Genomic DNA, 12,807 nt, shown 5'->3' with positions numbered 1-12,807 from the left:
CTGAGCTCGGACTGTATGAACGAGAACAAACACACATGACATCGTCCAATATTGTTCAACGTCAATAACGTCATATATCTGCATTCTGTTATTTGAGTTTTATGAATAGCCAGACGGTTATGATTTGTATTTATTAATTCTCTTGTTTAAACTTTAAGTTATACTATTTACCCCTGAAGATGTAAATCCTACAATTTACGAAACTTGTCGGGAACTATTATTTCAATGTTTTATATAACTGAATAATAAAAAAATTTGGTGTAATCACCGAAGTGTGTCTTTTTTATACCTAAGGTTATTTATCTTTTTGCCACCAACTGAGAAACCACTATTATTATTATTACTGGGGACTCCAAGGAGTCCTTAGACTCATCGAGGAAGGACCTAAACATCATGTCCATCACAACTATTCGACATTCACACAGTATCTATCATACTTTGCCTTGAACTCATTCACTGTCATAGCACCCACAACAGACTCTGGTAGCTTATTCCACTCATTTACCACTCTAAAAGTAAAAAACTAGCTCTAACACCCTTACTAACCACACTCTTGCCCAGCTTCCATGGATGTTCCCTAGTCCCCCACCACCAGTCCTGTTCTCAAAAAGACCCTCTGCATTAATGCTATAGAAACCCTTCAGCAATTTGAATGTCTCAATCATATCTCCCCTTTTCTGCCTATCAACCAATTTTTGCAACCCATAATCATATTTGTTATGTGCCTTTCTCATAATGTATTCTCCATAAAGATTGTATAGATCAGGGGAGAGTATGCATCCTTGTCTCACTCCTTTCTCGACATTGAAGCACTGTGATGTTTTTCCAGCCATCTTCACAGCAGCCTGATTCCCTTCATAGAGTTGTTTTAAAAGGTATGTCAAATGTTCTGGGATGCCCATTTTCCACAGGTCCTCACACTTGACACAGTCATATGCTTTGTCATAATGTCTCTCCATAAAGAGTGTTAGAGGATTAATAAAAAGGAAATATTTCCCCACTTAGCTAGAGGGACAGAACAAGATGTCATTCTTGGCAGACTAGATTTTTCTCTTGGATAATGGTGATTGTATGGAATGGGTTGCCTGAGTCAGAGGGGAAAACAAGAGACTATCCCTGTAAGTTGTGTAAAGATGTGGTGAAGAAGGGTGTGAGGAGTAGATTTTTTTATATGGAGAGTCGTTAGTGAGTGTAATGCATTTCCTGAGTGCACTGTGAATGCAAGTAGTGTAAGTAACTTCAAAGCTCATTACGATACAGATGCTAGTTGAGAGGGTCTCCCACGATGAGTCTGTTGACTCCATGGAGGTTACCAATAATAATAATAATAATAATGATGATGATAATAATACCCATAGTTTGGATTTCCCACGATTAGTTATAGGACTCCATGGATGTACCCATGCAATAATAATGATAACTTTTGGTAGTTTGGCTGATGGCTGAAAATAAGTCTTTCTTGAACCTGAGGTAGTTTTATGCATCCAAACTTATTCAGATTTTCTTTTCTTTTTTTTTTTCTTCTTTTTTTTTTTTTTTTTTTTTATGGACGGAGGCAAATTCAAAGAATAGCTCTTCTCACTTGTATTGCTTCTGGAAAATTAACAAGTATATATGCATATCTACCAACAGTCGCACAACACATTCCCAACCATATGGTATGTGGCATTATAAAATCTTTAGTTAACATCCCTACTAGGTGAGGTGGATGAAATAGTGAGGCCAAACTGCACTTCTTATACATGTTATTCAACAGAATCATATCCAGATTTAGCTGGACATCTATAGCGTCTTGGCTGGTTGGGGTGTTAATAGAGCAAATTATCATGCCTTCACCACTGATCTTAACTACATACAGTATCTTAGCCAATAGTTGCAGTCCTTGCTGGATCAAAAAAATATCAATGTCTCATATCCATCCCTTTCCAAACATAGATTATAGATTTATATTTAAATAACTTAATGGGTGCACCTTTTGGACAACTCGTTTCGCAGAGTATATAAGTTCTTTTCGCTATACCCTTTGGTATTAATTTGGTCTAGCTACTCACTGATGAAGCCTCAAAAAAGGCTGAAACCGGTCTGGGTAGTGACCTCCCACCATAATGTAATAACAGCATACATTTCATAGGAAATGTGTTTTTACATTATGGAAAATGCCAAGAATAGCGATCAGAACTTTACCCCTTTGCAACGAGTTGCTCGTTTTTGTGCTACGTTCTTGGACTACTTGCATTAGCTCATGCTAGTATTTGCCGATACTTTTATAGTTTTTTATACTATACTATATACTATATTCAGCATGAAACTCTCAGATTCCAATCTTTGAGTTTCTTATTTGGGTTTAAAACAATGTGGGATCTAATATCCCCTTAATTTAAATAGATTATAGTTCTTATTTCTGGAAAAAAATTTATGTATATTTTTGCTTAGGAGTACCCCTTTTTATGATATCATTGGCTTTTTTGCATAATTTTTTTAGAGCATTACTAATGTTTTAAAGACAGATACATGAATAATATATGGGTAGAATAATTTTGGCCATACCTTTCTAGGATGTTCCAGGTTGTCTTCTTATTCAGTGGCATCCAGTGTATGGTGATATAGCCCTAATCTTGTTCCATCATATTCTATCCTCCTTTCCCCAAAAAATATTTTATTTATAACCATTCTTCCCAAAGAATTCTCAGACCACCCTTAAAACCAAGGTTTTAAAATTCACATACCTCTTGCCTCACATGCAATTCTCCCCCATCCTCTCCATCTCCACATTACCAATCCCCTCTTCCTTGCAGTCATACTTCAGCAGTAGTACAAATGTATGTTTCCATATGTCAGATGCCGCTGAATAACAAGACAACCTAGAACATCTTACAAAGATACGTCCAAAGTTATTCTTCCCATATATTCTTCATGTATCTGTCTTATAAAAACATTAGTAATCTCTAAAAAAATTGAGTAAAAAGCAAATGACTTTATAAAAAGGGGTACTCCTAAACAAAAATAGCCATAACAGTTAACAGATTATAGTAAAACTCTCACCATTTCATATATTCACAGCATGTCTGTGAAGTTAGAAAAAAATCTTGAAGAATTATAATCTAGTTACCACCTTCAGACCACACAAAAACTTGGTATTCCTTATCTACCCCCCCCCCCCAAAGGTTACATTTTTGTAATTATTGGAATCCTTAAGTGGAAATAAATGTAATTGTGTTTGTTTGTCAATATACTGAAGATGTGTTCAATACTAATGTGAAAATTTTACATCCATTAAGTTTATACCACATAAGATTTAGTTTTCTTCTTTAATTCCTGCAGACATGATAGCTTGCATATCTATTTTGAAATGAAAAATTACATTCCTTATATTTGCATGATGTTTATCAAACACTGTGATGCTTCTTACTATGGCTAAATGAGCAGGACTGAAAATCAGAATCTCTGAATACATCTAGTATATCATCTATCCCCACCACCATTATACATGCAGATAGTGCCTTAGATATCTCCCATAGAATCCTGGAAGTTTTTCCACTTGGTTACACTATAAATGAAAGATTCCAAGAAATTATATTCTTGGGTTAATCCTTTATCCAAGTGTAAGCAAACAAAGTTTGCACCTGAAGTAACTTCAGGACTGGGCAATGTGTATATAGAAGCTTATAACTTAACGCACTTGCCTTAGTATCCCATAATGCAAAGCACATATCCTTATGGACATATATAATACCATGCATTATGGGAATGTTACTACAGAGACCAGTTTCAACCTTTATTGAGGTCTCATCATTGGGAGCCAGACCCAGAAGTGATATCATGGTTGAAGTAATGCAGAAGTCATATTTCCATATATGAGTAGCCAAAATGTGTCACACCAAGGTATGACACTTTTGTGACACCAAGGCAAGTGATGTGAAGTCATTAGCTTCTATATGCAAGTTGCCCAGTCCTGAAGTTACTTCAGGCTCAAACTTTGTTTGCTTACACTTGGATAAAGAATTAAACCAAGAATATAATTTCTTGGCATCTTTAATTTATAGTATAACCCAAGTGGAAAAACTTCCAACATCTATCTCTAATTCAGAGTATTTTAATAATAAAGTGTGACACCTTTGGCGACTCACATACAGAAATATGACTTCTGCATTACTTCAACCTTGGTATCACTTCTGGGTCTGGGTCTGGCTCCCACTGATGAGACTTCAATAAAGATTAAAACTGGCCTGGGTAGTCATCCTTTCCATAATGCATAGCATTATATTATACATGTCTGTAAGAATGCATTATACATGTCCATATGTGCTTTGCATTATGGGATACTAAGTCAAGTGATGTGAAGTCAGTAGCTTCTATATATAAGTTGCCCAGTCCTGAACTTACTAAAATAGGGTGTAACGTGATTTGTCACTCAATGATGCAGCTTTCTAAGCTTCCAAGTCCAGTTGTACATGCTCTTTGCACCACTGAAGACGATGCTGAATGTTAGTTCAGGTAATCTGGGGCTTGCATATTGCAGTCTTACCATGGAAACCCATGTTGTGAATTCTACATTAACTGTGTCAACCCGAAAAATGGCGATTTTTGCATATTATCTTTCATAGCACTCTATCATCATGTTCAGTGAGTGTAGTGGGTCATCACTGCAGGCAGCACTTCCAGTGGACTCAGTGCTTCCATCTCGCTATGATATCACTGATTTTTGACCTGGGATGGCCCAATTTGTCAACTATTTGCCAAACAGATAGGCCTGCAACATGGCATCCTATTGCAACAACCTCTTTCAAACTCCATCATTTCACCTGGAGACAGTTTCACTGACTAGGGAGCATCATATTCCTCAAGGTTTTACTGGTTACAAAACTTGACTCATTACATGGAATGATGCACCTTGCCCATTGGAGTGTATATTGACCTTCTTTTCAAGCAGTATATATATATGTAATAAATTTTTTACCTTGGGGATATTGTATATTAGGATAACCAAGTTATTTTATAAACTTGGTTATTTTAACTCCTAATCCCAAGTATGCAAACAATTAAGTTTGTGCCTGAAACAAAGTTCAAGTCTAAAGATGATACAGTACAACACCAGGGCAACTCATTGTAAAGGTGGATAAAGCTCTGATCACTATTCTTAGTATTTTCCCATAATGTAAAGCACATCTCACTAGAAGATGTATACTGTAATGCATTATGGGTGGGGTCACTACCCAGACCGGTTTCAACCTTTTTTGAGGTCTCCTCAGTGAGTAGCTAGATCCTAAATACCAAGGTTATAGTATTCTCATAAGTGAGTGAGAATACTATAACCTTGGTATTTAGGATCTAGCTACTCACTGAGGAGACCTCAAAAAAGGTTGAAACCGGTCTAGGTAGTGACCCCACCCATAATGCATTGCAGTATACATCTTCTAGTGAGATGAGCTTTACCCACCTTTACAATGAGTTGCCCTGGTGTTGTATTGTATCATCTTTAGAACCTGAACTTTGTTTCAGGCACAAACTTAATTGTTTCCATACTTGGGATTAGGAGTTAAAATAACAAAGTTTATAAAATAACTTGGTTATCCTAGTGTGTGTGTGTGTGTGTGTGTGTATATATATACACACTTTATTTAACGTTATATATAACTTTATAATTTTAACTTTATATTTTATATACATATATATATTAAATATAACTTTATTTGTATATTTATGTACAGGGTGTTCGGGATAAATTTGACATATTTATAATTAATTATATTTTTCCGTAAGTTACATGTATTAACACACACTTCTCTTCATTTAAAAGTTTGGACCCTTCTTCATTCATATACAAGATGTCAGAAAGGATGGATAGCTGGAACCCACCTGAATCATGGAAGAGAATAACTTGTATCATGATGATTCGTGCCCGCCATCAAAATAAGGATATTACGACTGCTGCCCAATGCTCCCTGAATACAGTAAAAACAATCAGGCATGAACTAGAGACTTGCAATGGTGACTACGAGGATGTAGCAAGAAGAAAGATCCCTAGCAGACGATCTGATTGCGTTCGTACAGCAGAATTCCTCGCAAATCTGCAGGAACAGGTGTTGAAGAACCCTGGCATTGGAATTCGGGCTTTGTTCGTGGAGTTGCTAACTGTAGTCAAGCCCTGGATAACAAGGGTAGCCAATGGTAGGCCGTATGTATGGCAGCAGGATTCGGCCCCTTGCCACACCTCTGGGAAAAGTCAAAAATGGTTGTCTGAAAATTTCTACGACTTCACCAGTCCAAATGTTTGGCCTCCAAACTCCCCAGACCTTAACCCCATGGATTATTTTGTATGGGGCGCAGTTGAAAAAGACACCAATCGCACTTCCAGTAATACAAAAGCCCAGTTAATGGATAAAATTAAAACAGTTTTTGCGGCCCTTCCCAGGGAGACTGTAGCATCAGCTTGTTCGAGGTTCCGAAGCAGAATTGAAGCTGTGATCGATGCTAATGGTGGTTATTTTGAGTAAATCTTGTTGATAGTATTGTAATTAACTCTGCCTGTAATGTTATTTTGTCAATTCATTAAATTTAATAGATACAAAGAAGATTTTCTTTTTCCTTACGAAACTGTCAAATTTATCCCGAACACCCTGTATATTTGTATATTATTATTATTATGAAATTTATTATTATTATTATTACTTGATACCCCCAAACATTCCAAGGATACATCAAGGGAGGATACTTTGCTTTGCTACACACAATTCTATTACTTAATCAAATATTTACAGACAGTGCCACTGCCACCCATCACCATAGCTAATAGTATTTTTTGTCTGTAACTTATGTGTCTCCATAAAATTTCCCTTTACAATTCATCTCATCTCATATCATTTATATCATCATTATTACCATTTTTTTTCTCTCCTTAGAAATCGTGTATTGATTTTGCTATTCAAGCCAAGCCACTGCAACGATATATGCCAGGAAATAAAGAAGGAGCTAAATATCGCATCTGGAAAATAGTAGTATCAACTCCATTCGAATATTTCATCATGGTTTTAATTGTGCTCAACACATTGTTACTTATGATGAAGGTAAGATCGTGCCATGTGTATATATATCAAAAGAGGTGGTGAGAACTTCTATATATATTTACTACTTTTGTAGAGAAGCAAAACACTGCTAAATTTTTATTTTGTTATTATGTTATATTTTTATAAATTCAAGTTCCTCCATACCATGCTTTATTCAATTACAAACATATATAAAGTTGAACTCAAATGCACATTTGGTAGTTTTACATGTATTGTAAAGGTATAGAGCAGGAATGAATAATGCATGGAGTTCATGGCAACATAACACTGTAGATAGATGCAAGTCTCCTGGTGGAAGGCAGACGGTGATTTTAATTAATAATAATAGACTCATTATGACTTCTGTAATGTGAAAAAGCATTCTTGAATGCACATCTTAAAATAAATAAACAGTAACAGTATTTATTATTATTATGTGATATCTCCAAGGAGTCCAAGGACTCATTGTAAGAGGGCACTCTACACTGTACAATAATCTACAATGTACATTATTTAATCCTCATTCTACATATTATGCCAACTACGACCTTCTAATGGTATTTTTGTCTGTTAATTGTGTGTATTCTCTGGCTGATTTATCTTAATGCTGGATGAAGAACTTGAATTTCCTGGAGGAAGAAATTCTGTTATCTCCATATGTGATTGGCTATTTCACCTTTAGTTGAAAAAAAGTCAATACAAAGATTCCTCTCATCATCATGAAAATCAAACACGGGAAAGAAATAAGGTGTCTTATTTCTTTCTCCCCTTCAACATGAATGGACTCTTCTTTGCAGCTTGCCAGCAACAGCCCTCTATACTGTGGGCAGATTATAGTTATGATGGGTGGCTGGTGTTCAGTGTAGTTATAATTCTGTATTTATTATATGTTTTTGTTTTTCTTGTGTGCAGCTTTGAGCATGAGTGAAATGGCAGTGAAACATAAGTTGGTGCAAAAGACAAATTTTAGAAAATGGTGAGATACTGTAATAAGACAGTGGATGTGCAAGGTAGAGAAAATGTGATTTGCATAAATGGCGCTGAAAAACTAATTCAAGATATGAAAGCAGAGTCAATAAGGATGAGGCAAGAGATTAAACATAAGAGGAATGAATTGAGGAGAATTATGGATTTGCATGGGAATGTGAGGAAGAATATGATGAAAGATTTAAAAGAAATATTGAATTATTTGAGAGTAGCAATGTATGGGGATTCAATGATAAGAGGTGTAGTGAATGAAAAGGTGCACAAGGTCTGCTTTCCAGGAGGTAGAAAGAGCATGGTGGTTAAAACATTTGATAAAAGGAGTAGGCAAGCGAATTTGTTGTTTTAATTTCAAACTTTTCTGAAGTTCTCCATTGTGTATCATTCGGATTTTATATTTTTCATAATTTTTTTTAACTGTGTTAATAATTTTACATATAATGCCATAATATGATATCAATTTCCATATTGCTTCTCTGTCAATGCAGTTAAGTGCAATTTCAAAATCAACAAAGTTGATATAAAGATTTCACTGCCATTCTATTGACTGTTCTATTATTATTATTATTATTATTATTATTATTATTATTATTATTATTATTATGCCCTCATCATGGGAGGTTCATTCAACTGACAACAATCTATCATTCTGAATTTTAAAACTTAGCACTCCCTACATTAACAACATATTCAAGCAATGCTTTCCATGCATTGACCTGTAAAAACTCCATATAAAAACTCTACTCCTCACTCTTACACCACTTTCAGAGATGGCCTCTAGTTCTTCCCCTCTTGCCTTCTACTTTTTTTCTAATCCCCTCAGGATTAATCCAGTAAAATCCCCTCACTAACTTAAATGCCCCTATCATATGACTTCTTTTCCTCCTATCCACCAAAACTACAATCCACATTTCTTCAACCTCTCTCCATAGCCAGCATTCCAGAGTCCTGATGTTGTCTTAATCACTAGTCTCTGGACCCTCTCCAATGTTTCTATATCACATTGAAAACCAGGTGACCAAATCTGAGCACAATAGTTCAAGTGTGGTCTTACCAGCACTTTATATAGTGTCATAACCTCTTTATCCCTACATGTCAGAGTACTTCATATCATAGCAGCATTACAATGTGCTGACTTTGCAACACTTGAAATATGCCTTCTAAACTTTAGTCTGCTGCCAACTATTACTCTCAAATTTTGAATCTCATTCACTTCTTGCATTACAATACCATCAATACTTAGTACACAGCCTTATATTTCTGCACTCCAAATTGTAACACTTTATATTTATTAATATTAAAACTACAACCCCACTCCTTTGTCCAAGTCAAAGGTTTATTCCTATCTTCCTGAAGGGAATTAATATCAGCAGTGCTACTTATAATTCTTCCCAACTTTGCATCATCAGCAAACAATTTAGGTTCCCTATTCAACTTTCTCTTTTTAATTGTGTCAGCTGCCTTCTGTAATGCATCAAAAAGTTCCCTGATTTCTTCTTTGGTAGAACCTTCTGTAGGACCACAGACACCAGTAAGTCTCATTGCCCAGTTCCCCATTCTGTTATTTGCCCACATCACTCTAATTGATATTGCCTGCCATTCAAGAAGATTATCCTCATATTTAATGTTGTATACTATAGCCATCAACTTCTTTTTCCTTATTGTTATTGCCTGAATATAAATTTTTGTTTGCTTAGTAAGATCTCACATGTTTTTTGTCTTCTCTTTTGAGCTGTACTTATCCAGTTCTTCTGCTAGTTCCATTTCTTTTCCATTGATAATGCTTATGTTTATGGTGCCAATCTTGAACTCTGCTGATGTTGAGTTGGGATTAGTTCCTTGTTTCAATAGCGCTGAATTTTTGCTGGTTGCCCTGGTACTGTGAAGAAAACGGGAGCCTTGCTGGCCTACTCTAAGCCAGCATGAAATTGTGTAATGTTGCACGATAGTTTTTCATTATGATTTAAGTCAATAAAATACAATTTATTCCAAACTGCTAGCATTTCTCTGTTCTTTCAGTATCTAGGTAGATTCCTAACAGAGTGCACCACAAGAAGGTTAGGATTGGACACTAGGTCAGAAGCCCTGATCAGTTCTCTGAATTGCTTAAAATGTTATGACTTCTCTTACTTATCCAGCTCTGACCATTAAGTATCCCAGTGGTTTAGTCTTATTTCTAAATATATATATTTTATGTGTAAATTTTGTGTGTTCTCCTAACCAGTTTATCTGGTTGAAAGGATGAAGGGATGAAAAACAGGATAAGAAACTGGGCTTTCTCTGTATGAGACTAGCAAACTCATACAAAGGGTGTTGAGATTCAAACATAATGAGATCTTTCCATCCAAAGAGCTTTGTTGAGATTGACTGAACTGCAGAGTCTCTTTCATTATGGAATATTGGACCAGATCGATGTGAAGTTAATTGCCTCCATTTACAGACTAAATCTCAAATTGCCAGCCCATCCTCATTCATTCATAGTGGTGGAGTTTCCTCCAAGTTATCCAGCTTTAACTCTTAAACATTTCTAATTTAGTTATCTATTTCCATATTTAATTTGTCATCTTCACAAAAAATTGTGCATTAATTGCCAAAATTATTTCACTTGCTCTATAGGATTTCCTTTTAAAATGCAGCTCAAGTTTTCCAAGTTCCTACCTATTTTCATAGTTTTGAGCTTTACATTGTTAATTTTCATGACAGATTTGTTAACAACTATTGTTTGATTTAATTTAAGAATCCTGGAGACTTCAACTGGATTTGTATGGGAGGGAAACAAGAGCATCATTTCCATAAAGCAAAGAGTGAAGGTTGATACCTACAGTTCTCATATCAGGTTTAATGCCACTTTTTTTTTTCATAATTATTTTTATTATGTGGCATCTCCATGGAGTCCAGTGACTCAGCATGGGAGACCCATACTAATGTTTGTATGGGTCTCTTTGTAGTGGTATGAAAGCGGTATGACAAGAAAACTTGTCATACTGGTTCATAAACTCATTTGCCACGAGTACACTTATAACTCATTCTAGCAATCTATTCCACTCATTCACCACTCTCCACAAAACGTCTAGTCTGCACACTCCTACACAACTTCTGCAGATAACCTCCAATTCTCTGACTATTTATCATTTATTGAAAAAATTTCCTTTCCATCAATTTTAAATATTAAAACCCTTTAATATTTATTATGTCTCCTTTTTTTCACCTATTAACTAAATTTTGCAATCTGGAAGAAGGCTAGCCTTCTTCCAGATTTAAACCTGTAGGAGGAATAGGGTATATTGAAGGGGAAAGAGTACATTTTAGAGGGGGACATAGTTATAGGCCAGAAATGGAAAGTCCTATAGCCCTTGAGTACTCTAATAGCATAAGGGTCATAAAATATGAAGAGTTAACTGATAAGATCTTATAGGAAAGATTAAAGTAAGTGGATCTTCCTTAGAGTAGAGGAAGAAGAGGATAGATCCAGCTAGTGGACCATGGGATTGTCGCTTCCCTTACAATCAAGTTGATTGGCCCTGTTGGTCCACAAATCCTTATTCAATATATTCAGACCACCCCACCATATCTGGTGGTCTCCCCTATCTGCCACCCAGGAAACATGCTTTCTAGAGGTTAAAGGGTTCCCCAAAAGAGCCCCAAAACAATCCTTAAATTACAAACCATTAGGAAAAAGAAAACCAGGATGTCCTCTAAAGAGATACAGCGACGACTTCTAAGGCTGGAACAGTCCTGAATCCTTGAAAAGCATGATGATGATGAATAAATTACTAACACAAGACCTGCTCTTTACAAAGCCATGCTACCCACTATAGAGTATCACATCCCTATCCACTTACTGGTTAACCAACTTTTCCAATACTTTAATTACCACTCCTGATATGTTAATTGGTCTGTAGTTTACTACTTCTGTCTTAGAACCACCTTTCTGTAAAGGAACTGTCTTACTCTCTTTCAACTCTTTGGAACCTGGTCAGAGCACAAACTGACTGAACAACTTCATCAGAGTCAATTCAAATTCTCTCAAACATCCACATAGTACATGCCATCCAGTCCCACTGCTGTATTCACATTGATATTTTTCTATATGCCGATCACTGCTGTTCATCTATCTCAATTTTTAAATGCATTCCTGTCACATTCACATCTGCAAAATCTCCACCTGGATATTACATCTTTGCAAAATGATCACTCAGCAACTCAACTATTTCTTTTGCCTCTATCACCTTCCTATCATGAGCATTGATTAAAGTCATCCTAACATAGTCACTTTTCCTCGTACTTACCACATAAAGAAAAAACTTTTTTGGATTGACTTTGGCCTGCTTAGCTAATTTTCTCTCATAATCTGATTGGACTTTCATACCATGCTAGTCACTCTTCTAGTTTGCACTTTATAATGATAATGAGTATGCTAATCACCTTTTTCTTTATATTGCCTTCCCAGTATTTTCTTTCTTTTTTTTCACATCTTGGTTTATATCTCTACTCATCCAATTAATCCCCACTTGGTTTTTATCTTCCTGACCTTTGTGTGCAATCTGATGCTGTTTCTCCAAAACAATATCTGGCCACTTTCTGTGCGCTATACTTGTAGTTTCTCAAGCCATGGCACTTCTCCAAGATGTCTCCTAACTAATTACAGAGAATTGCTGATACTTAGCAAGTTCTCAGAACAAGACTGCATAGTCACTCTCCCCAGTTGGAGGTGGAGTGTCCATCTTGTTTATGGATATGACTGAATATTATTATCATTGCACAACACCTCCAAAGATTC

At 35.9% G+C, this 12,807-nt stretch overlaps 1 protein-coding gene across 1 annotated transcript in view; it reads left to right on the top strand.

The window, feature by feature from the left end:
• LOC150103937 (voltage-dependent calcium channel type A subunit alpha-1-like) overlaps nucleotides 1-12,807 on the top strand; it is a 1,762,795-nt gene that overhangs the window by 785,097 nt on the left and 964,891 nt on the right. The window contains exon 26 of the mRNA XM_090397103.1: nucleotides 6,900-7,064. Within this exon, the coding sequence (XP_090253229.1) occupies nucleotides 6,900-7,064 (165 nt within the window). The remainder of the gene's footprint in view (nucleotides 1-6,899; nucleotides 7,065-12,807) is intronic.

Source organism: Typopeltis vanoorti, chromosome 8 (assembly GCF_054136105.1).
Source record: "Typopeltis vanoorti isolate ZY-2024b chromosome 8, IOZ_Tvanoo_1.0, whole genome shotgun sequence".
NCBI lineage: Eukaryota > Metazoa > Arthropoda > Arachnida > Uropygi > Thelyphonidae > Typopeltis > Typopeltis vanoorti.
This window is presented reverse-complemented; position numbering and strand designations above follow the sequence as displayed.